The sequence below is a fragment of the Mesoplodon densirostris genome, chromosome 19 (genome assembly GCF_025265405.1).
Source record: "Mesoplodon densirostris isolate mMesDen1 chromosome 19, mMesDen1 primary haplotype, whole genome shotgun sequence".
Taxonomy (NCBI): domain Eukaryota; kingdom Metazoa; phylum Chordata; class Mammalia; order Artiodactyla; family Ziphiidae; genus Mesoplodon; species Mesoplodon densirostris.
The window spans coordinates 16768828-16790408 of record NC_082679.1 but is presented as its reverse complement, the minus strand read 5'-3'; the positions used below and the strand labels follow the sequence as shown (position 1 = coordinate 16790408).

The 21581-nt window shown below is 43.2% G+C and overlaps 1 protein-coding gene across 2 annotated transcripts; it reads right to left on the bottom strand.

The window, feature by feature from the left end:
• Positions 1-3352: 3352 nt before the first annotated feature.
• ZNF792 (zinc finger protein 792) lies at positions 3353-19628 on the bottom strand. Of its 2 annotated transcripts, XM_060084845.1 has the most exons (4): positions 19248-19628; positions 8586-8712; positions 7569-7691; positions 3353-6955 (listed from the first exon to the last, which is right to left on the bottom strand). In XM_060084845.1, the coding sequence occupies exons 1-4, from the start codon at positions 19278-19280 to the stop codon at positions 5331-5333; spliced, it is 1908 nt and encodes a 635-aa protein (XP_059940828.1). In that variant the 5' UTR covers positions 19281-19628; the 3' UTR covers positions 3353-5330. The 2 variants fall into 2 exon arrangements, with proteins under 2 accessions (XP_059940828.1, XP_059940829.1); XM_060084846.1 differs by lacking the exon at positions 8586-8712.
• Positions 19629-21581: the final 1953 nt, after the last annotated feature.

Sequence of the window (21581 nt, the reverse complement as noted above, 5' to 3'; positions counted from 1 at the left end):
TCCCAGCCCCACCCGCCCTGGCGGCCGAGCAGACAAGCCTCTCTGGCTGGTGAGTGCCGGTCGGCACCGATCCTCTGTGCGGGAATCTCTCCACTTTGCCCTCCACACCCCTGTTGCTGTGCTCTCCTCCGCTACTCCAAAGCTTTCCCCCTCCGCCACCCACAGTCTCCGCCTGCGAAGGGGCTTCTTGTGTGTGGAAACCTTTCCTCCTTCACGGCTCCCTCCCACTGGTGCAAGTCCCGTCCCTATCCTTTTGTCTCTGTTTATTCTTTTATCTTTTGCCCTACCCAGGTATGTGGGGGAGTTTCTTGCCTTTTGGGAGGTCTGAGGTCTTCTGCCAGCGTTCAGTAGGTGTTCTGTAGGAGTTGTTCCACGTGTAGATGAATTTCTGGTGTATCTGTGGAGAGGAAGGTGATCTCCGCGTCTTTCTCTTCCGCCATCTTCCCCACTCCGGGCTTAATTGGTTTTAAAAGATAGATATTACACAAAGTGTCTTCTCCAACCTCAATCAGATGAAGATAGAAATTGGTAACAAAAGGCAAACTGAAAAATTCACAAATTTGTGGAAATTAAACAACATACCCTTAAACAATCAATGGAACAAAGAAGAAATCACAGAGAATATTAGAAAATAATCAGAGATGAAAGAAAACAAAACGCACAGCACACCTAGAAAAACAATAGAGAAAAGTCAATGAGTCCAGAAGATGGCTCTTCAAAAAAGATTAACAAAATTGACAAACCTTTAGCTAGAATGACTAAAGAAGGCATAAATTACTAAAAACAAAAATAGAAGTGGAAACATTACAACTGATTCTACAGAAATAAAAAGGATTACTAGAGTACTATGAACAAGTGTATGAAAAAAAAGTGGATAACTTAGATGAAATAATAGACAAATTCCTGGAAACAAAATCTATCAGGACAGAGCCATGAAGAAAGAGAATATCTGAATAAAACTGTAACTATTAAGCAAAATGAATGAGGGAATTCAATGAATTCATTCATGTTAATGAGTGATCAAAAACCTCCCAACAACAAAGCTATGGACCTGAAAGCTTTATTGTTGAATTTTACCAAACATTTAAAGAAGAATTAACATTAATCCTTGTCAAAAAATTTCCAAAACGTTGAAGGATAACACATTAATTCATTTCCCTTGATATCAAAGCCAGAAAAATATACTACAAGAAAAGTATAGACCTATATCCCTTATGAATACTGATGCAAATATCCTTAGCAAAATACTAGCAGACAGAATTCAGCAGCATACTAAAAGGACTAAACACCGTGTTCAAGTGGTATTTATTCCTGGAATGCAAGGATCATTCAATATATGAAAATTATCTAACACATAACAGGATAAAGGGAGAAAACAACTTGATCATCTCAATTGCTGGAGAAAAAGCATTTGACAAAATTCAACACTCTTTCACTATAAAAACACTCAACAAATTAGCAATAGAAGGAAACTACCTCAACATAATAAAAGCAATGCATAAAAAACCCACAGCTAATATCATATTCAATGGTGAAGAACTAACAGCTTTTCAATCAGGAGTAAGGAAAGAATGCCCACTCTCACCATTTCTATTCAACATAGTACTGGAAGTTCTAGCCAGAGCAATTAGGCAAGAAAAAGAAATAAAAGGCATCCAAATTGGAGAAGAGTAAGTAAAATCATCTTTGTTCACAGATGAAATAATCTTAAATCCCCAAAACCCTCAAGACTCCACAAAATTACTATTAGAACTAATAAATTAATTCAACAAAGTAGGATACAAAACCAACACAGAAAAATCAGTTGCATTTCTATATATGAACAATGAACAATCTGAGTAGAAAATTATGAAAACAATTCCTTTTACAACAGCATCAATAAGAATAAAACACTTAAGAAGTAACTTAACCAAGGAGGTAAAAACTTCATTTAAAACCGTAAAACATTACTGAAAAAAATTAAAGAAGACATAAATAAATGAAAACATATCCCACATTCATGGATTAGATGACTGAATGTTGTTAAGATGTCGATTCTACCCAAAGCAATCTAAAGATTTCATGCAATCCCTACCAAAATACCAGTAATTTTTTTTTTGCAGAAACAAAAATCTATGCTAAAATTCATATGGATTCTCAAGGGACCCTGAATAGCTAAAACAATCTTGATAAAGAAGATCAATATTGCAGGACTCACATTTTCCAATTTCAAAACTTACTACAAAGCCACATTAATGTGAGGTATTGACATAAAGAAAAAAGTATAGATCAATGGAATAGAATAGAGTCCAGAAATAAGCCCTCCCATATACAGTCAAATAATTTTTGACAAAATCAATCAACGGGAAAACTGAATATCCACCTGCAAAAGAATGAAGCTGGAACCTTATCTAACACCTTTCACAAAAATTAACTCAAAATAGATCAAAGACCTGAATGTAAGACCCAAAACTATAGAACTCTTAGAAGAAAACATTGGAAAATTTCATAACATTGGATTTGGCAATGATTTTCTGGATATAATACCAAAGGCATGGGCAAAAAAAGAAAAAAAGAAAAAAGACAACTTGGACCTCATGAAAATTTCAAACTTTTGTGTATCAAAGGACACACTATCAACATAGTAAAAAGGCAACCCACAGAATGGGAGAAATTATCTGCAAATCACAAACCTAATAAGAGATTAATATCCAGTATATATAGAGAATTTCTAAACCTCAGCAACATCAAAACGTAAACAATCCAATTCAAAAATGGAGAAAGGACCTGAATAGACATTTTCCTAAAGAAGATATACAAATGACCAGTAAGCACATGAAACAATAGTTACCATCATGAATCATTATAGAAATACAAATCAAAACAAGATACCACTTCATACTCATCAAGATAGATACTATCCAAAACAAACAAACAAAAATCCGAAAAAACAAGTGTTAGTGAGAATGTGGAAAAATTAGGACCCTTGCTGAAAATGTAAAATGGTATAGCCACTGTGGGAAACACAGCACAATTTTTTTTCCTCAAAAAATTAAAAATATAATTACTGTATGATCCAGTAATTCCACTTTCAGGTATATATCCAAAAGAATAGAAAGCAGGGTTTCAAAGAGAGATTCGTACACCCAAGTTCACAGCAGCATTAGTTACAAAAACCAAAAGGTGGAAATAAATCAAGTATCCATTGAGGGATGAATGAATAAGCAAAATATGACATATACATACAATGGCATATTATTCAGCTTAAAAAGTAATGTAATTCTGACACATGTTATAACATGGATGAAACTTGAGGACATTATGCTAAGTGAAATAAGCCAGTCACAAAAAGACAAATAATATATAGCTCCATTTATATGAGATAACTAGAGTAGTCAAATTCCATTACAGAGAGTAGAATATTGGTTTTCAGGGGCTTGGGGAAGGGGGAAATAGGGAGTTATTGTTTAATGGGTATAGTTTCAGTTTTGCAAAATGTAAAGAACTCTAGAGATGAATAATGGTGATAGTTGCACAATATGACTGTACTTAATACCGCTGAACTGTGCACCTAAGAATGGTTAAGACAGTAAATTTTATGTTGTGTATTTTATGAGATATTTTTTAATTTGAAAAAAAGCATAAAAACTGTGGTATTCATTCAACAGAGCACTACTACTCAGCAGTAAAAGGAATGAACTACTCATACACACAGAATGGATGATTCTCAAGATGATTATGCTATATGAAGAAAAACAGACCAAAAATAGAGTATAAATACTTTATGATTCCAATCGTATAAAATTCTAGGAAAGGCAAACAAATCTATAGAGGAAAAAAAAGGTAAATCAATGGTTTCCTTGGGATGTAGGTAATGGTTCCCTGGGGAAGGCAAGGAGGGATAGTAAAGGGGCATGAGGTAGCTTTGTGGGTGATAGATAAGTTCATTATCATAATTGTGGTATTGGTTCCCTGAGTGTATACATATTTTAAAACTTATCAAAGTGTACACATTAAATACATACAGCCCATTATTCCATGAAGATTATATCTCAACAAAGCATTAAAAGAAATTGTTGCACATAAGGATCTGACCTCCTACTCATTTTGGAAAACTAGAAGATTTGGCAACCCCATATTGGCTCTACTACCTCTCTCCTCATGTGCTGGCAGCAGAGATGGCTGGTTATGTCACAAATGCCTCATCCCTGGGGTACAGGATCTACCTTCTCTTAGTCCTCATTTTCCTGCCAACACAGCAATGGCTTTGACATGAATAATGCAGAGAGCCTGCAGTATTCCACAAAACCTTTAGATAATTTGCTCTGCCGGTGAACTTAGTCATAAGGACAGAGGTCTGGAGGTCCTGAGAACTTCTGCAAATCCTAAATCCTGCAGTCACATTTAAGGGAACATTTGTGGATGCATTTTTAGAACAAGTACATTCCCTCTAGTTTGCCAACTGGACCCAGTAAGTCTTACAGTAGGTGACATATACTGGAACATTAGATATCAAGGGCATATAACTCCTTGGCAGGGGCCAGGTAAACAGTGTCTACTCAACAGTGCTAAGGAATAGGAGGTATCCCCAGTAAACAAGGGGCCCAACTCATGCTGCTTCCAGATGCACTGGAGGTTGCACAACCTCCCATTCCTCAGAGTAATCTTTGATTCACAAAAATCCATGCCATTCAGACCACAACATTAGGCCCACAAAGCCCTACAAGCTTCCCTAGGATGCCTTGGGTAGCAACACAAATGAGGCCAAATCTGGACTGAAAACTGCACTCTGCCATCCTGCTCTTCCCTGAGGCAATAAATTTGGAGACCCCTTTGGTTTGGTAGACCTTAATTCTGTTCTCAACCCACTCCACAGTTATCAGAACACAGAAGATTAAAGGTGGCTTTATCAATAAGGCTCTTATCACCCAAACCAGAGCAATGTAAAGTAAATAGTTGTTAAGATGGGTAAGGTGGAAGCTGGATGAATCCATCACAAGCATCACACAAGATAAACAAATGTCCTTGAAAAAGGGAAACCTCTGCAAGCTGCCAGTAGGACCCAGCTCAGGTCTTCATGGCCAAAGAAGGGTCATGTCCACAGCTAAACCAGTCACAGGGGGAGGGAATGACATCTTCCCATGGCCTCAGGCTACTCATGATTCCCTCCTGGAAAGAGGAAACAGAGGCCTGTCTTTCGTGAGCACAGGAAAGTGGCTGATGCACACTCTGGAGACCTGCCAGTGGGCAGAACTGAGATGACTTCTACCATAGACATTAGCAGTGAGAAAAACTCTGGCAAAGTCTGTGGTCAGAAAATGCAACCTTGCTCCAGAAAGCTTCCAATATATCTAGCATCCATTGGGAATCTCTCCAGCATAGATAATTGGATGAACAAGGTTCAACTTCTGGCTGACAGCTCCCTCATAAAGACCACTCTCAGAGTTAATCTCTAGTGGGTGCTGTCGTGCAGAAGAAGGAGGGTGCACATTCTCTGAACTCCTTTCTCTGGTGTGAATTTTCTGATGCCGGATGAGGGTAGACCTTTGGCTGAAGGCTTTTTCACATTCATTGCACTTATATGGCTTATCTGGTTTGTGAACTTTCTGGTGCTGCCTCAGATTAGAACTTTGTCTGAAGGTTTTCCCACATTCAAGGCACTCATAAGGCCGCTCACCAGTGTGAAGTCTCCGATGGTTATTGAAGCTGGAGCGTTGGCTAAAGAATTTCCCGCATTCAGGGCACTGATAAGGCCGTTCACCAGTGTGAAGTCTCCGATGGCTATTGAGGCTGGAGCTTTGGCTAAACAGTTTCCCACATTCACTGCACTCATAAGGCCGTTCACCAGTGTGAACTCGCTGATGTTTCATGAGGTCGGAGCTTCGGCTGAAGGCTTTCTCACAAACGCTGCACCCATAGGGTCGTTCACCAGTGTGAACTATCTGATGTTGAACAAGTCCATCAAAGTGGCTAAAGAATTTCCCACATTCATTGCACTTATAAGGTTTTTCTCCAGTGTGAACTCTCCAATGCTTAATTAGGCTGGAGTTGCAGTTGAAGGATTTCCCACACTCACTGCACTCATGAGCACTTTTACCTGTATGAACCCTCTTATGGTGAATGAGGTTGGAACGTTGGCTAAAGAATTTCCCACATTCACTGCACTCATAAGGCTTTTCTCCAGTGTGCACCCTCTTATGTTGAATAAGATTGGAGCTTCGGCTAAAGAATTTCCCGCATTCGCTGCACACATGAGGGCTTTCACCAGTGTGAACTCTCTGATGTTTGATGAGACTGGACTGCTGGCTAAAGAATGTCCCACATTCACCACACTCATAAGGCTTTCCTCGATTGTGATCTCTCTGGTGTTGAAAGAGGCCAGCGGCGTAGCTGAAGAATATCCCACATTTGCTGCACTCATAAGGCCTTTCTCCAGTGTGGGTCCTCTGCTGAACAAGTGAGGAGTTGTCACTGAGAGCATTCTGAAATTCACTGCACTTCTTACGGCACTGCATAGTGGGAAAATCCACCACGCCTTCGGAGCTGTGGTGTGGCTCCACTACATGGGGAGTGACCTGGTGCTGGAGAAAACTACATCTGGACACAAAGGCCTTCCCACTCTCCCTCAGTGTGAAAGGTTTCTTTGATGTGTCATCTCTGCAGTTCTTCACAAGCAAGGCGCTGCCTTCGTTCCTTGCGATAGGCCTGTCCACGTTCGGCTGCATCTGTGGTTGGTGAAGGTTGGCATTGAACTTGAACTCTCTCCTGTATGCCTCACACACATGTGGTTTCTGCCTGGGATGTGTTGCCTGGTGTTCGGCCGGGTGCACAGTGTCTTTCAGGTGTAGGCCACAGGGGTCACAGGGATAGCCTTTCTGGGTGGATGGAACCACCTTGGGATTCATGTCCTGTGACACTTCTACAGAAACACTAAGCTCAGCAGGTGACTCCTCACCCTCTGTTCCATGGCAAAAATCTGAAAGTAGAAAAATGCTGGTGACAACCCAATCACAAATGCAAGTCTGATCCAGGAATGGGTCCATGGGATTATTGGCAAGATGAAAGGCCTGAGGTCAGGATAAGGAATGGTCTTCTCTGATGTGCTGTGCCTGGTAAGGTCACGAAATAGGGGAGGCCTTACCAGGAGCAAGGACACAAAGATGTGCACAGTATCAGGTGGAAAGGCAAGTCTCCTCCTCACTTCTATACAAAGGCTTTTCAGGGGAGCCCTGGCTGCTGGTTATCCATGAGGACTGTACAGAAGGATGTGTCCAGGCCCGGGAAAATCTGATTGCAACTGGCTAGCTGGTGTTCAAGGACTATAAGAGGAAATGTGTACATCTCATGACATATTAAGTGCAGGTCCACATTGGAGAGTGCTGCAGAGGGAGCTGTGGAAACAGTGAGGGACACAGCCAGGGGCCCCAAGTCAAAGCAGAAATGACAAGTAGGCAATGTGTCAAGAACAGGAAAGGAAAGGTGGAAGAGATATAAGGCTTTGGCACCAAAACAACGATGAACACGAGAAAAGTGGCAGGTATGATGTGAAGACAGTAGTGATGTCACATGGTCCCCCATCTGTCACTTACCTGAGCCAAGCCCTCTATATGCCCCTCTTGCCATGGCTGACGTCATGTCCACTTGGTCAGGCACCCAGGGCTCTGCCCCCATCTCCAGCTGGGCAACTACATGAGACCTGAAAGATGTAAGTCCTATGGGGAAGACAGGACAGGTAAGGGGCCAGCACTTGCCCTGGTGAACTACCCCACAATAGACCACAGGAAAGAAAACAAAATATTACAAAAGGAACACACAAGGAACATCTCAGTGGTCATAGCAAATAGTAACTACCAGTGCCTAGAATTCCTGGCAGTCAGGCGTTAGGAAATGTTAGTTAAAGGAAAAGAACAGAACAGAACTGTCATAGATCTGGACGATCACCCAGGCAGGCAGTGGCCGAGTCAGATGGGATCCACTGGGCTGACTGCAAGACTCTTCCTTCTGAGACCCTTCCCCACAAGGCTTCAGGGCAGCAGGTGTTGGGGCTGCTTGGGGAGAGCGTGGGACCCTGCACACAGCTGAGCTCTGGAATCCACGGCACATATACCAGAAAGGGGGGAAGGGGGACTTCCCTGGTGGCGCAGTGGTTAAGAATCCGCCTGCCAATGCAGGGGACATGGGTTGGAGCTCTGGTCCGGGAAGATCCCACATGCCACGGAGCAACTAAGCCCGTGCGCCACAACTACTGAGCCTGCGCTCTAGAGCCTGTGAGCCACAATGACTGAGCCCACGTGCCACAACTATGGAAGCCTGCATGCCTCGAGCCCGTGCTCCTCAACAAGAGAAGCCACTGCAAGGAGAAGCCTGCACACCTCAATGAAGAGTAACCTCCGCTCTCCACAACTAGAGAAAGCCCGCACGCAGCAACGAAGACCCAACGCAGCCAAAAATAAATAAATAAAATAAATAAATTTATTTTTTAGAAAAAGGTGGGGGGAAGGAAGCAGTGCCCACAGTCTGGCTGTGGGAAGGAAAGAGCCTCTTCTTGGGAAAAGAGGATGGGCAGAGATGAGCTGAGGACACCTGGGTGGGTGTGAAAGCCTTACCCAGTGAGGCTATCAGTGCAAAGTTCTCCAGCATCACATCGCAGTACAGGAGTCTCTGAGCCTCATCAAGGAGTCTCCACTCCTCCTGGGAGAAGTAAATGGTCACGTCCTCAAAGGTCACACAGTCCTGCCATGATGGGGACAGTTCATTCCATGATCAGCTTCTCTCCTCAGGACTCCCTGTCTACCCCCTGTTCACCCTCCTCCCCAGCTTCCCAACTCAGAGGAGATCCCAGGCCCTGGCTCCATGCCTTCTATGACTGCTTTCTTAGCCCACAGCAATGCCAGCAATGCTCTGGGCCTGAAGTGCAGGGCCCCTAGTGTCGCCGATGTCACGCCTTCCAGATACAAACAAACATGGGCTCAATCTTCTCCATGATCCCCCGTACCAGGGCCCTGGGGGAGACAGCTCACATGCCCTCCCCACATGCATATCACTCTTTGGACTGTACATTTCCTCAAACCCTGGACCTCACCACTGCATCCCCATTGTTGCTCCACCCCCTCCCCATCCCAGCCCACATCATAGCCATCTCCATGCGCTGTCACTCTTTACATGGTATCGCTGGGGCTCAGGGTAGGGCACCCCAAAATGTGCCTCAATGTCATATTGATTATTTTGAATTAAATTTACTTAAGAAACGGCCAGCACAAGGGGGACACTCCTTTCTGTCTCCCTGAAAGCAAGAAATGAACCTCTCATGTAAAAGTAAATGAATGTCTCATGTAAAAGGGTGTCTTTCTATCTCAATCTGGAGGGAGAAAGACACCCTTATCACCAAAGATAGGGATTTCAGGGACAAGAAGCCTATACAAACAAACTTTGTTACTTCTTTAATTTACTACCTGAAGCCCAAACTCTGTTTAGATTTTTCACTAATTGGGTACCCAAAACCTAATTTCTTTGTCTAGTCAATTCCTCATAAGTTTGTTGGTTCTTTGTCCAAAAAGTATAAAAGCTGCCTGCTTTGGCCACTTCTTAGGTCCCATTTCTATGAGACCTCCATGCGCAGGAATTAAAATTTGTTTCCTTTTCACCTATTAATCTGTCTTGTGTCAATCTGATTATTAGTCCAGCCACAATCTCAAAAGAGGGGTAGAGGGGGAAATTTCCCCCTTCCTGACAGTTGGTGAGCCAGGCAGGAGGCTGGCTGGAGCCTGCTTCCCGCCCTGAGGATGCTGTAGATCCGGGGGCATCTGACAAAGACTGCAGAAGGTAATAAGATTTCTTACCCAGTCGGCCTCCCAGGTCTCTGCCTGCAAGTTCTGGTGGGAGGGAAAGTAGTGAGACTCCCCTTTCTCTGTCTCTAAATTTAGATTAGCAGGAGAAAATATTTGTGGAGCTGCTTAGTTCCTTGTATTAGTGACTTGGGAGTCCTCATCCTTCACCTCCCAGAGATGGTCACTGTTTTTCTCTGTCTCTGTCTGTCGTGTTGTTTGTCACGAGGAGGAACCAGAGGGCAGAACACAGGCATAGGCCCTATGAGCCTGCTGTTCAAGCCAGCCTCACACACTGGTGAATTAGCAGTTCTCACCAGACCGGCATCTGTTTAGACAAACTTTGCTCTGGGTTCTTTTTTTTTTTTTGCTGCGTTGGGTCTTTGTTGCTGTGCGCGGTGGCTTCTCTTGGCATGGGCTCTAGGCGCACAGGCTTCAGTAGTTGTGGCGCACGGGCTTAGTTGCTCCGTGGCTTATGGGATCTTCCTGGACCAGGAATCAAACCCTTGTCCCCTACATTGGTAGGCGGATTCTTAACCACTGCGCCACCAGGGAAGTCCTGCTCTGGGTTCTTTATTAAAAAAAAAAAAAGACGAGGTTTTTTCTTTCCATCTTGTTTTATGTCCTCAGAGCTTGGCTTTGTGTCCAGTGAGAATACTGTCTCTGGTCTCTGCCATCCAGAAGGTGCATTCACTGGGGTGCATCTGGTGGCCAAGCTCTTTGTCCAGCCATACCAGCTCTCAGGGGACTTTGTCATAAGGCGTCCCAGTCCATAACGGGCCTCTGTCATCGCAACCTTCATTGGTTGTTAGTGCTGGAAAAGTCCCATTCCAGTAGTGCCTGCCGGATACCATAAATTATCGGTTTTATGGCTGGAGGCGCCCCAGATTTTTGTGGGACGCTGGAGACACCATTTTCCCTACACCATTCTCACCACCTGTAGCAACAAAGAGGTTCTACCTTCTTAGACTAATTCTGGGAGTGGGCTTTTTGGATCTTGTGAGGGCTATATACTCTTCTTGTGAGATGCCTCTTGCATCTTTGGTTAAGCCATAATAAAACACTTATTGGTTTCAGTCACTGTGTGAAAATATAAGATCCTACTCGTCAATGGCCAGATGACAGATCCTTTAAATTGGCTATATTTAAAAGGAAAAAACAATTGAGAGCTCTCATAATAAACAGCTGTCATATTGATACTTATGGGAGGACCAAATTCTCTATAAAAAGAAAAAAAAAGGTATAACGACTAGTCTTAGAGAATCCCTTATTAAGATAATAAAAAAAACAGAAATTTGACTTAAAACAAAAATCCAACATAAATTCTCCTTCTTAAAAATCACCCCATCTTCTCAGCAATTTCCCAGGCTCTCCTACAAATAATCAGAAAATAAATGGGCTGGAGGCCAATATTTAAGCATTTATAGAAACAACTGTCTTTGTCTTACAAAGTTTGTCTTACAAAGCTCTACAAAACCAGAAGTACAACTCTAGAAACAAGTCAAAGCCCATCGAACTTTACTCGTCCCAAGGTCTCACCTAGTCCTCTCAAAATGCTTGCAGATATTATAGTAGATCAGGATATTGGCGCAAACTTGTCCTGTACTTAAGAAAAACATTTAATAATAATTACCCTAAGACCTATGATAATAGTCAAGTATACTCCAAAACATATTTTCTTTCTCTGTCCCTTCAAGTTATAAGTCATGTATTTGAATGTAAACACAGCCCAAAGAGCCTGAGCCTAAGCCCGGACTAATTCAATCAGTAAAACCTGAAATTAAAAGAAAAAAGAGAGAGAGACTTTTTCAAACACCCACTGTTAAAAGGACTTTCTTGCTCAAACTAAAGTCACAGCCTCCCTAGAATTGCTTGTCAAGGGCAAATACAGATTTTTTTTTTTTTTTTTTTTTTGCGGTATGCGGGCCTCTCACTGTTGTGGCCTCTCCCGCTGCAGAGCACAGGCTCCGGACGCGCAGGCTCAGCGGCCATGGCTCACGGGCCCAGCCGCTCTGCAGCATGTGGGATCTTCCCGAACCGGAGCACGAACCCGTGTCCCCTGCATCGGCAGGCGGACTCTCAACCACTGCGCCACCAGGGAAGCCCCAGATCTTAAAAGTCTTCTACACAAATAATAAAAGACTAGCTAGCTGAGCAAATAATCTAATTCATTCCAACAGTTACTGATAAACCAGTGAGTTTTCTATTGTACCTGATTCATGACTAAAGTTTTAAAATGAGAACTATGAGATCTCTGGTTGAGTTTATCTATATGTCTATATGTGTATGTTACCTCTGGATGGCACTGCCAAAATTAATCTGTAAAAGAGCTCTATTTAATTGGCTTAAATAAAGACTTTTTATATAAAAAGTCTCAAATATGTAATAAAAAATAACCCAAACGTTTTTCATAATCTTTAGTAAATAAAAGCTACTTGTTGGTTAAATTAATACAGGTATATCTTCAGAGTTAGCATTAAATGTAATGTAGATAAACAACCTTTGTTCTACCTGGGTGTAGTAGTCAAACGGGCTAATGTCTCTGTTGCAGTTTGTCAGCAAACAAACAAACAAGATAATGACTAACTGCTTTAATGTCTCATGAAATTTTCATGAGTAATCTGATTGTTAAAAATAAATAAATTGAACAGATATAAATGTGATGAGTTTTTAGGTGAACTTTTAGACAATAGTTGTTTTATGATATGTCCATTTAAATAGTTTCCTAAATCTGTTTGGTAATTTATACCCTTAGAGTTTTGCTACATTAAATTAAATGATGGGAATTAACTGGATGTCTAAATCATTTCCAAATACGATAAAGTACTGAAACATTAGTTTCTAAACAAGTCTAGGTTTATACCTACTTGTTGCCTCTTGATACAGAGAAACTAAGTATGTTTGGCTCTAGTAAATATATCTTGTGCTTTATTGAAAGATTGTACTATGAAATAGCATGTTTCTAGAAATTATAAAACGTATTTATGTTTGTCACACCACAAGATGTTAATAAAGTTCACAATTGTTTACTTCTTTGTTTTCACTAAAAAATTAAAATTTCAAAGGATTAGGATTCCAATTAATATATGTGGTTAAAGCTGCAGATATAGTAAGGGATAAGAAAAGGTATGGAGACATTTTTATTATGGAAAAAGAAAGTGATTTTGTCCTAAAGCTGATTAGTTCTAAATGGGAAAGAAAACAAGGGACAAACTAAAATGGACAATTGTAAGTTTGTGAATAAAGGATTCTTTGGAAAGGAATTTTATGTGTGGTCATGACTGAATAAGATTAGAATGAATTTAATTATGTAAATAAGTTTTAATATCAAAGTAAACTGGTATAAAATTGGAATTTGTTTTTCTCTCTGTTAAAAGAACAAAGTTTTTTTGGTTGTTTGTTTTTGTTTTCTATTGGTCTGCTCTTGATAATAAGAGATTATGAAAGGTTTTTCTTTACCTTTAAGTAATGTGCCTAGAAAAAAAACAAAGATCTTCTGTCTTGTCAAAGTAATTACTTATGTTCTATATCTTTATCACGTCTTTGATTCAGTAAGTAAACCCAGTCCTATCGCTATTAAAAGACCTAAATTTTGCTCAGAACTATATAACCTTCTATATTTGCCTAAGAAGTCTTTAATTATTACTTTGGTTAAATGGATAATGAAGCACTGCTTCACAGCGACCTATTTAAGTCAAATATTTTTTGAAATTTTTGACAAACTTCTCCCAAATCAAATTCTAAATGAAAACTTTTTGACTTTAACTTTGAGACGTGAGATATTTCAGGGGCCCTCTGAAATACCCTCAAAGATTTATTCTCTCTCCTTATAAAAAGATATTAAACTAATTAGGTGCATTTAATATGTTAAATTATATGGAAACTGTTGTCACATTAGAAGTCATGTTAAGTCTTCTTTATGTTGTGTCTGTATAAGTATGTATTCTAAGTGTTCCAGAAATTATGTGAAATTCCTGAAGTCATATATGTCTTGGCATAAAATGTTATCTGTCATCAGAATGGAGACTCATACTAAAGGGATTGAACCCAGGTATCAGGGAAATGCACTGACTGTCATGCAAAGGCAGCAGCAACAGAATCTATAAAGACTGTGGCACATGTAGATAAAATCCATTCTGCTTCTGCAAAAAACCTGACCCCTTATTGCCAGATTTTGCCATTTTATGTCCTTGTACCATGGCAACAGTCTACTTCTGAATAAGAGAAATTAAAATGGGTAAAATAGCTGTAAATTAAATGAACAGTCAGGGCTATGAGAAACCCAAGATGGCTACTTGGTTCTTCCCAGCTCCCTGGCGAACCTCATTTTTTTTTTCTTGCATCCCTTCACCCACCATAGTGCCTTTAAGATGCACTTAAATAGACATTGGCAGGAAGATTTCCATAAAATTGCAAAAACAGTCTACCAGCAATGTCTGACCTGTCAAGTCCATAACCCTGGGGAAAAACAATTTTTGTCCCCAGAGGCCTCAGACATATTCCCTCTGGACTCTTTGAGCACCTGCAGCTGTACTTCATTCAACTGCCACTACATAAGGGTTATCAGAATGTTTTTATTATTACATATATGTTTTCCGGATGGATTGAAGCCCTCCCTTGCTGCAAGGCTGATGCCCTCACAAGGGCAAAGAAACAGTTTTTAAAAATGTGTTTTCCCTTTGGGTATACCTTCCACAATCTCCAGTGATCGAGGCATCCACCTTACGGGGCAAATCATATGAGCCTTAAAAAAAAAATCTCACAAACTTCATGGAAGTATCACTGTTGCTCTCATCCTCAATCATCAGGCAAAGTCAACAGAACTAACGGAAGAACTGGACTCAGAGCAGAACAAGAATTAATTACATGGGATTGAATGAACTGATGAATATGATTGTAATTTTTGTGACTTTTTGTTTAAAATATTACTGATTTTTAACCTTTTGTTTTCCAAATACAAGGAAGTTTTTTTTTAAGATTTACAGCAATTTGGTAAATTATACCTTTGCAAGCAAAAATGAAACATTTATCTTTTTCCCCCTACCTGATCTCTCCAGAATTCAGAAACTCTCTGTGAGTATTATTTTCTTAGCAATATAGTTACTTGCATAAGTTCAATAAGAATCTGTTCTCCTTATAATAGGACACCATTAGAAACACTGGTTATCTTGCCAAGGCTTTGACTGGAAAGTCATGTTTGAGAGAGACACAGGTAGACTCAGATAGGACCAGACAGCTTGAAGGAACTAAGATTGCCTTTATTTTAAAATTATTATTATTTTCTTTTCTTTTTGGCTGTGCGGCTTGCGGGATCTTAGTTCCCCGACCAGGGACTGAACCCGCACCCTAGGCAGTGAAAGTGAGGAGTCCTAACCACTAGACCACCAGGGAATTCCCAAAATTGACTTTATGGGCCAATCAAGTCCTTTGGAAAAGCATCCTGGTACCTTGCTAACAGGGTTCCCAGCACCTTACCACGTGAGTAAGGACGGTCACTTCTGGCAGGCACAGGAACCTCAGGATATTTGGGGGATCTCGAGAGGAATTCACCCAATTCTATAGGTATTACAGGCAAGTCTGATGATAAGTCTGACGTGGCTTCCTGGCCTCGAGAGGCTATTAAGAGTTCAATCTGGAAATTCCTTAGAAAAGTTCCAGCAAAGCAGATTCAGAAGAGCCTATATGGCTAAGCCCTATTCTTGCTGGACTTGTATAAATAATCAGGCTGAGTTTATGGACTCTAGACTTACTCTGCAAACAAATTCCTCTTAATTTGGCTATCTTTGGTAGAAATGAGAGTGATTTTAGAGAACAAAATTATGTTTCAATAGAAACTATAATGCACACTTATATATATGATTCTAGTGCTATTAGTTTTCATTGAGGTTTTGTCATTTACTTGAAAACTGGACTGGATCCTGAATTTTTCTAGTTTCCTCCAATATCTGGGTACAACTCTTTAATGTTTCCAATTTTCTCTCACCCTTCTGAGTTGGAATCACTGAGAGCTAAAACTGAGTTTGGAATCATCGAGAACTAAAACTGCCCTTTCCCTGAAGCCCTGCAAATTGAATCTAAACGACTTGATGAACTTCAGAGAAATTGCCACCTCGGCTCATATTTAAACTATCCTCATGCCTTTTACTCTATGAGTCACTCAGAAAGTTTTCCTGAACACCTGGTGACAGACATCAGAGACATTTCAAACTGCAAAAGATACTTCAACCCTGACATCGAGAAATCTTCTTGACTGACTGCATCCTGGTCTATAAAATGGTTTATAATCTGCTCCGATCATTAATCTTTGTTTTTCTTTGGATTCCCTAGAAATGTCTCTTATTAAATACCTGACTGCTTGCACCATAGGCCTACCTTTGGGAGCCCCCCTGCATCACTGCCTCCTAAAATAAGGTATAACTGTTTAACTGAACTAACCTGTTCTCAGAGCTAAGAAAATGGTTCAATGAACTGTAGGACTCCACTAACCCATTCTCTCTCTCCACAGAGGACGATTTCGAGGAGGGAACTGTCAGACCCGAGGTAGGCCTCCCCTAACTGTTTCTCAATGGCATATTGATTATTTTGAATTAAAGTTACTGAATAAACAGCCAACGCAAGGGACACTCTGACCCTCCTTTCTGTCTCTCTGAAAACAGGAAATAAATTTCTCACGTAAAAAGTGCACTCCCTGCATCTGGACATTAAGAACATCCTTATTTGGACTTCCCTGGCAGTCCAGTGGTTAGGACTCCTCGCTTTCACTGCCTAGGGCACGGGTTCAGTCCCTGGTCGGGGAACTAAGATCCTGCGTGCCGCAACTAAGAGCCCGCATGCAGCAACTAAGAGCCGGCGCAGCCAAATAAATAAATAAAAACATTAAAAAAAAAAAAAAGAACACCCTTATTGCCAAAAATAGGGAATTTGGGCCAAGAAACCTATGTAAATAAACACTGTTACTTCTTTAATTTACTACCTGAAACCCGAACTTTGTTTAGCTTCTTCACTAATTGGGCACCCAAAACCTAAGTTTCTTTGTCCAGTCAGTTCCTCACAAGTGTATTGTTTCCTTGTCTAATAAGTATAAAAGCTGCCTGCTTTGGCGACTTTTTAGGTCCCATTTCTGTGAGACCTTCATGTGCATTAAAATTTGTTTTTCTCCTGTTAATATTACTTTTATTATTAGTCTAGCCACAAGAACTCAAAGGAGTTCCCCCCTCCCTGATAGTCCAGAGAATTCTTGGCAAATACAGCCATGATCCCATCCTGCCCCCAGACCTTCTGTGGCTCCCACTGCCAAGGGCAACATCCACCCTTGATGTGAAGGCCTCCCCACGCGGCCCCGTTCCTGGCTTCAATCCAAGCCACCCAGGACTACATCAGACGCCCTTGGCCCTTTTCTTCTGTCCTTTCATCAATCACTCATTCAAAAGCCAACCTCTCCGGTCCTCCTACCCCCCACCCACCAGGGTCTAACGGCTCTCTCACCTTGCCCCATTTGCCCCTGAGTTGATTCCCCAGCCTGACTGAAAATCCCCCGGCCCCCTCAAGGGTCCACAAAGCCCTGGTGAGAATGAAGACGTTCTGAATGAGCACCAGCCCAGGTCTCACTGAAAAATGACCTCCAGTACTATGAAGCCTCAGCCCCCCTTCTCATATCTATGCCCCCAGGAAAATTTGGCCACCTGCCAGACCCAGCTTTCCCTACACACAGCCCCCTGCCCAACCACCACCATGAACACTAACTCTCCCTCTTCTGTCTTTACGATGCCAAACAAGCCAGCAAGATACCCCGTTCTCAGTTCTCAGGCCCCACCCTCCCTGTTCCCCCTAACATCACTGCCACCATGACCTGAAGTTTCACCCTCCTAAATCCGACACACCCTTGCCCAGACACCAGATGCCACATCTTGGTTGTGTCTTTTTTTGTTTTCTTTTTTTTTTTTTCTGGCCACGCCGCACGGCCTGTGGGATCTTAGTTCCCCGACCAGGGATCGAACCCAGCCCCCCCTGGAGTGGAAGCGTGCAGTCTTAACCACTGGACTACCAGGGAAGTCCCTCAGTGTTTCTAACTGTGAAAATAAAGACCAACCAAATGAGAACAGCAAAGGCTAATTACTCTGAGTTTGCTATAGAAAGAGAGTCAATCGCTTATGTTCTGGTACAGACTCAGAGGCAGGCAGAGGAGTGGGAAAGCTTTATAAGTGGAAAAAAAAGGAAGGCTTCAGGTATGCCCTGTTGGCATGGGGAAGCTGTGGGCAGGCTAACTAGGCGCAGGGCATCCTATGTGATTGGTTAGGGGTGCATATTTGGCTTTCTCTGGTTGGTCCTATGTTGGAAGTAGGAACAAAAATTAGAGGAGTTGTCAGCTATTAAGCCCTGGTCTTTTGGGGCCAATTGTTACAGAAGTTATTGTTTAACTTTCTGGATTGTCACTAGAGATAGCAATCTGGCTTCCTGCAAGTCTAACTTTCAGCAGGATGGCTTCCTGGGTTGTTTATTGTAGATAAGAGGGTTGGTTGCCTGGGCAGATTGCTGCAGGTTGTGGGTCAGAGCTCTATTTTATATATAGTCTGTCAATTGTCCCTTTGTATATTTGGTGTCTCGTAACCTAAACTAAGCCTCCTCAGAACACCATAACTGTGTGTCTGGCTGCTTAACCTTCAACTTCACGCAGGGGTCCCTGGAACTTCAGAGTTCAACATGGCCAAAACCTAACTTCTGTTTCCACTGAAAATTCCTCCTACAGCCAACTTCCCCTTCTCAGTTGATGGTTCATCCATCCTTCCAGCTGCTAAAACCAAAAACCATCACGTCACCTCTTTTCTTTGTCAGCCTCCACATCAGAAAATCTGGTCAGACTAGCTTAAAAGACACACCTAGAATCCAGTCGCTCCTTCGGCCTCCAGCCACCTGCCCTAGTCACGTGGGCTGCAGTATTGCAACAGCCTACTCCTTGCTCTCCCCGCCTTCACCCTCAGCCCGCAGTCAGTTTTCCGCTCAGCATCCTTAGGGCCCTGCTAAGACCGAAGTCAGATCATCTTCCTCCTCTGCTCTAAACCTTCTGTGCCTCCCAACACTCTCAGTAGAGAGCCCAGCTCCCCACCCCGCCATTCTAGGGCTGACTTCAGCCCACCTGCTCTCTGAACACTCCCTGTTCAATCAGGCATTTGCACGTGCTGGTTCCCGTGCCTAGGAAACCCTTTCCCACCTCATCCCACTAGAGTTTAGAAATGGGAACTGCTCTCTATAATACCTGGACTGGATTCAGGACCCTAGGCTGGGAGGGACTGCTCCCCACCTCCAACCCTTGGAGACCCGGGACTCAAAAGCAGAAAGATGAAAAAGAAGTCAAGTCGTAGGGCATCGCCCATCTTTGATACCCCGGCGCCGGGCACGTGAGGGTGGGGGGCTGAGCGGCTGAGGGCCTGAAGCCCATCCACTCACCTTCGCCGGGTCCATCAGCGCCGCCGCCGCCATCGCAGCCCGTGGACGCAGGGGCCCTAAGAGGCGGGCGACCGAGGCGGGTGTCGCGGGCTCAGCCTAGCACCGCCTCGCCTTGCCCGGGGCGAGGTGGCACTTCAGTCTCCCCGGGGTCAAGGGCACCCAGAGCCCGATGCCGCCGCTGGGGCCGCGGAGAGCGCGCGGCCCGACGGGACCCTGGCGGACACCGCGTCCCAGGGGCTCACGACTAGTTCAAAGGCGCGGAGGAGGGTCCTGGCCTCCCTGTCCTTCCCCTCCCGCTCCGGAAAACCAGCTGGGAAGGGCGGTACTGGCCCAGCCCCGGGCCCACGGCTCGGGGCGCACCGGCCCGGGGAAATGACTTGCTGCCCTGAAACGGCCCTGAAACGCAGGAAGTTCCGGCCCCCACCTCCTCGGCCCTAAGAAACGACACTCCCCGGGGCTGTCATTGGCCCAGCGCCAGCCAGTGACGCGCCGGCACAGCCTCCTGGATCGTGTTTTCTGTCCTGCATCCGGCCAGGCTGGTCGGGGGCGGCGGGGGAGAGGCGGGAGGGAGGCGGGAGGGAGGCAGGCGGGGCAGGAGAGCGGACCTTGCTGGTTGACATTGGCCGAGCTTCACCTCCTTAAGGGGCTGTCCCCATGCCTCTGGGGCCAAGTCCCAACCGCCCTCAGAGGTCTGTAATATGAGACCCACTGGTACCTGTGTGGGCGTAGCTGGCCCCTTTACCTCTCAGGCTCCCGGGGACCCTGATTCACATGGAAAAATGAAGCTAATATCTAATTTACGGGTTCTTTGTGTACTAACATTAAATGTTGCTCTAATTCAGTGCATCTCAAACCCGTAACGTCAGCATCACCTGGGAATTTGTTTAAAATGCAAGTTCTCAGGCAATAACCTAAACCTAGACACTTAGAAGTCCTCCTGGGGGTGGGACCCAGCCTTCTGTGTGTCAACAAGCCTTCCAGGGGACTCCAGTTTAGGGAAAGGGGACTCTCATTAACATTCAGTAAATAAAATGGGGGAAATAACACTACATATCTCAAGGTAGGTAACAGGGCCTGGCACATAGTTTCTGCATAGCTAAAGAATAATTTCAGTGAGCCCAGACTTGCATCTTCCCATGCATAGAAAGACACTGAAATCATTAACTTAAGATGTCTGGGGACTTCCCTGGTGGTCCAGTGGCTAAGGCTCTGTGCTCGCAATGCAGGGGGCCCGGGTTCCACCCCTGGTCAGAGAACTAGATCCCACATGCCGCCTCTAAAAGATCCTGCATGCTGCAACTAAGACCTGGCGCAGCCAAATAGATAAATAAATATTTTTTTTAAAAATCTTTTTTTTTTGTGATTAGCAGTAATCTTTTGATGTTTGACTATTTTTTTTTCAGTAAAAATTTGTGTCCATCTTGGCTCCTCCATTACTTCTTCTGAACAGTTCCTCAGAGCTCTCTGAGAGGCCACCTTCCCGGGCTATAGTCCTCGGTAATGCCCCAAATATAACATAATTCTTCAATTTTAAGTGGTGCATTTTTTTTCAGTCGACACCCCAAGCTCATGTACATGGTCCAAATTAAATGTAAGGGAAGCTTGGTGAACAGAAAGAGAAAAAAGGATTGGTGAGAATATAACCAGTTTCAAGAACAATTTGTTAACCCATTTACTACTCCTACCCAGTCAATACTCTCAGCCTCTCTTTTATATGACAACCCAAACCCCATCTAGTCACTGGTTCAATCTCAGTCTTAGTATTTACGCTCCCAACCTAACCTAAGACCAGGAGATTATAAACAAAATAAGTTATCTGTCATCTCTCATTCCCAATACATAGCTGTGTATTCCCAATACATACATTCCTTCCCCTGAAGGAATTACTACTCTGGTGCTCCAAGGACAAGGGACGACCCTGCCTGAAAAAGTGTCAGCGTTACACCCCCTACCGGACTCTTACTCGCCCTCCCCACCATGTTGCGATGGTTACGAAATTCCTGAGCCCACCTGGGCGACGCCCACCTGGGCAGCAGGACCTGTCCCAAATAAGGAAAGGCATCTGCCCTGTCCCACTCCCACCCTATAGAAGGAAGGTATATGTGCCTCGGCCAATCAGTAAACAAAATTTTCACCTCAGACCATTCCTTTGTTTTCTGGCTATAAAAACTGATCAATAGCACATGTTTGGGCTCGACTCTCCCAGACTGTTAGGAAGTCGGCCTGTTGTTCTGGCAGCGACCCTTCCCTCTAATAAATTCTGTCTTCTTTACATTCTGCCTTATGTCTGGAAATTCTTTTCCAACCCATGTTCAGACCACAACAACTACCAAC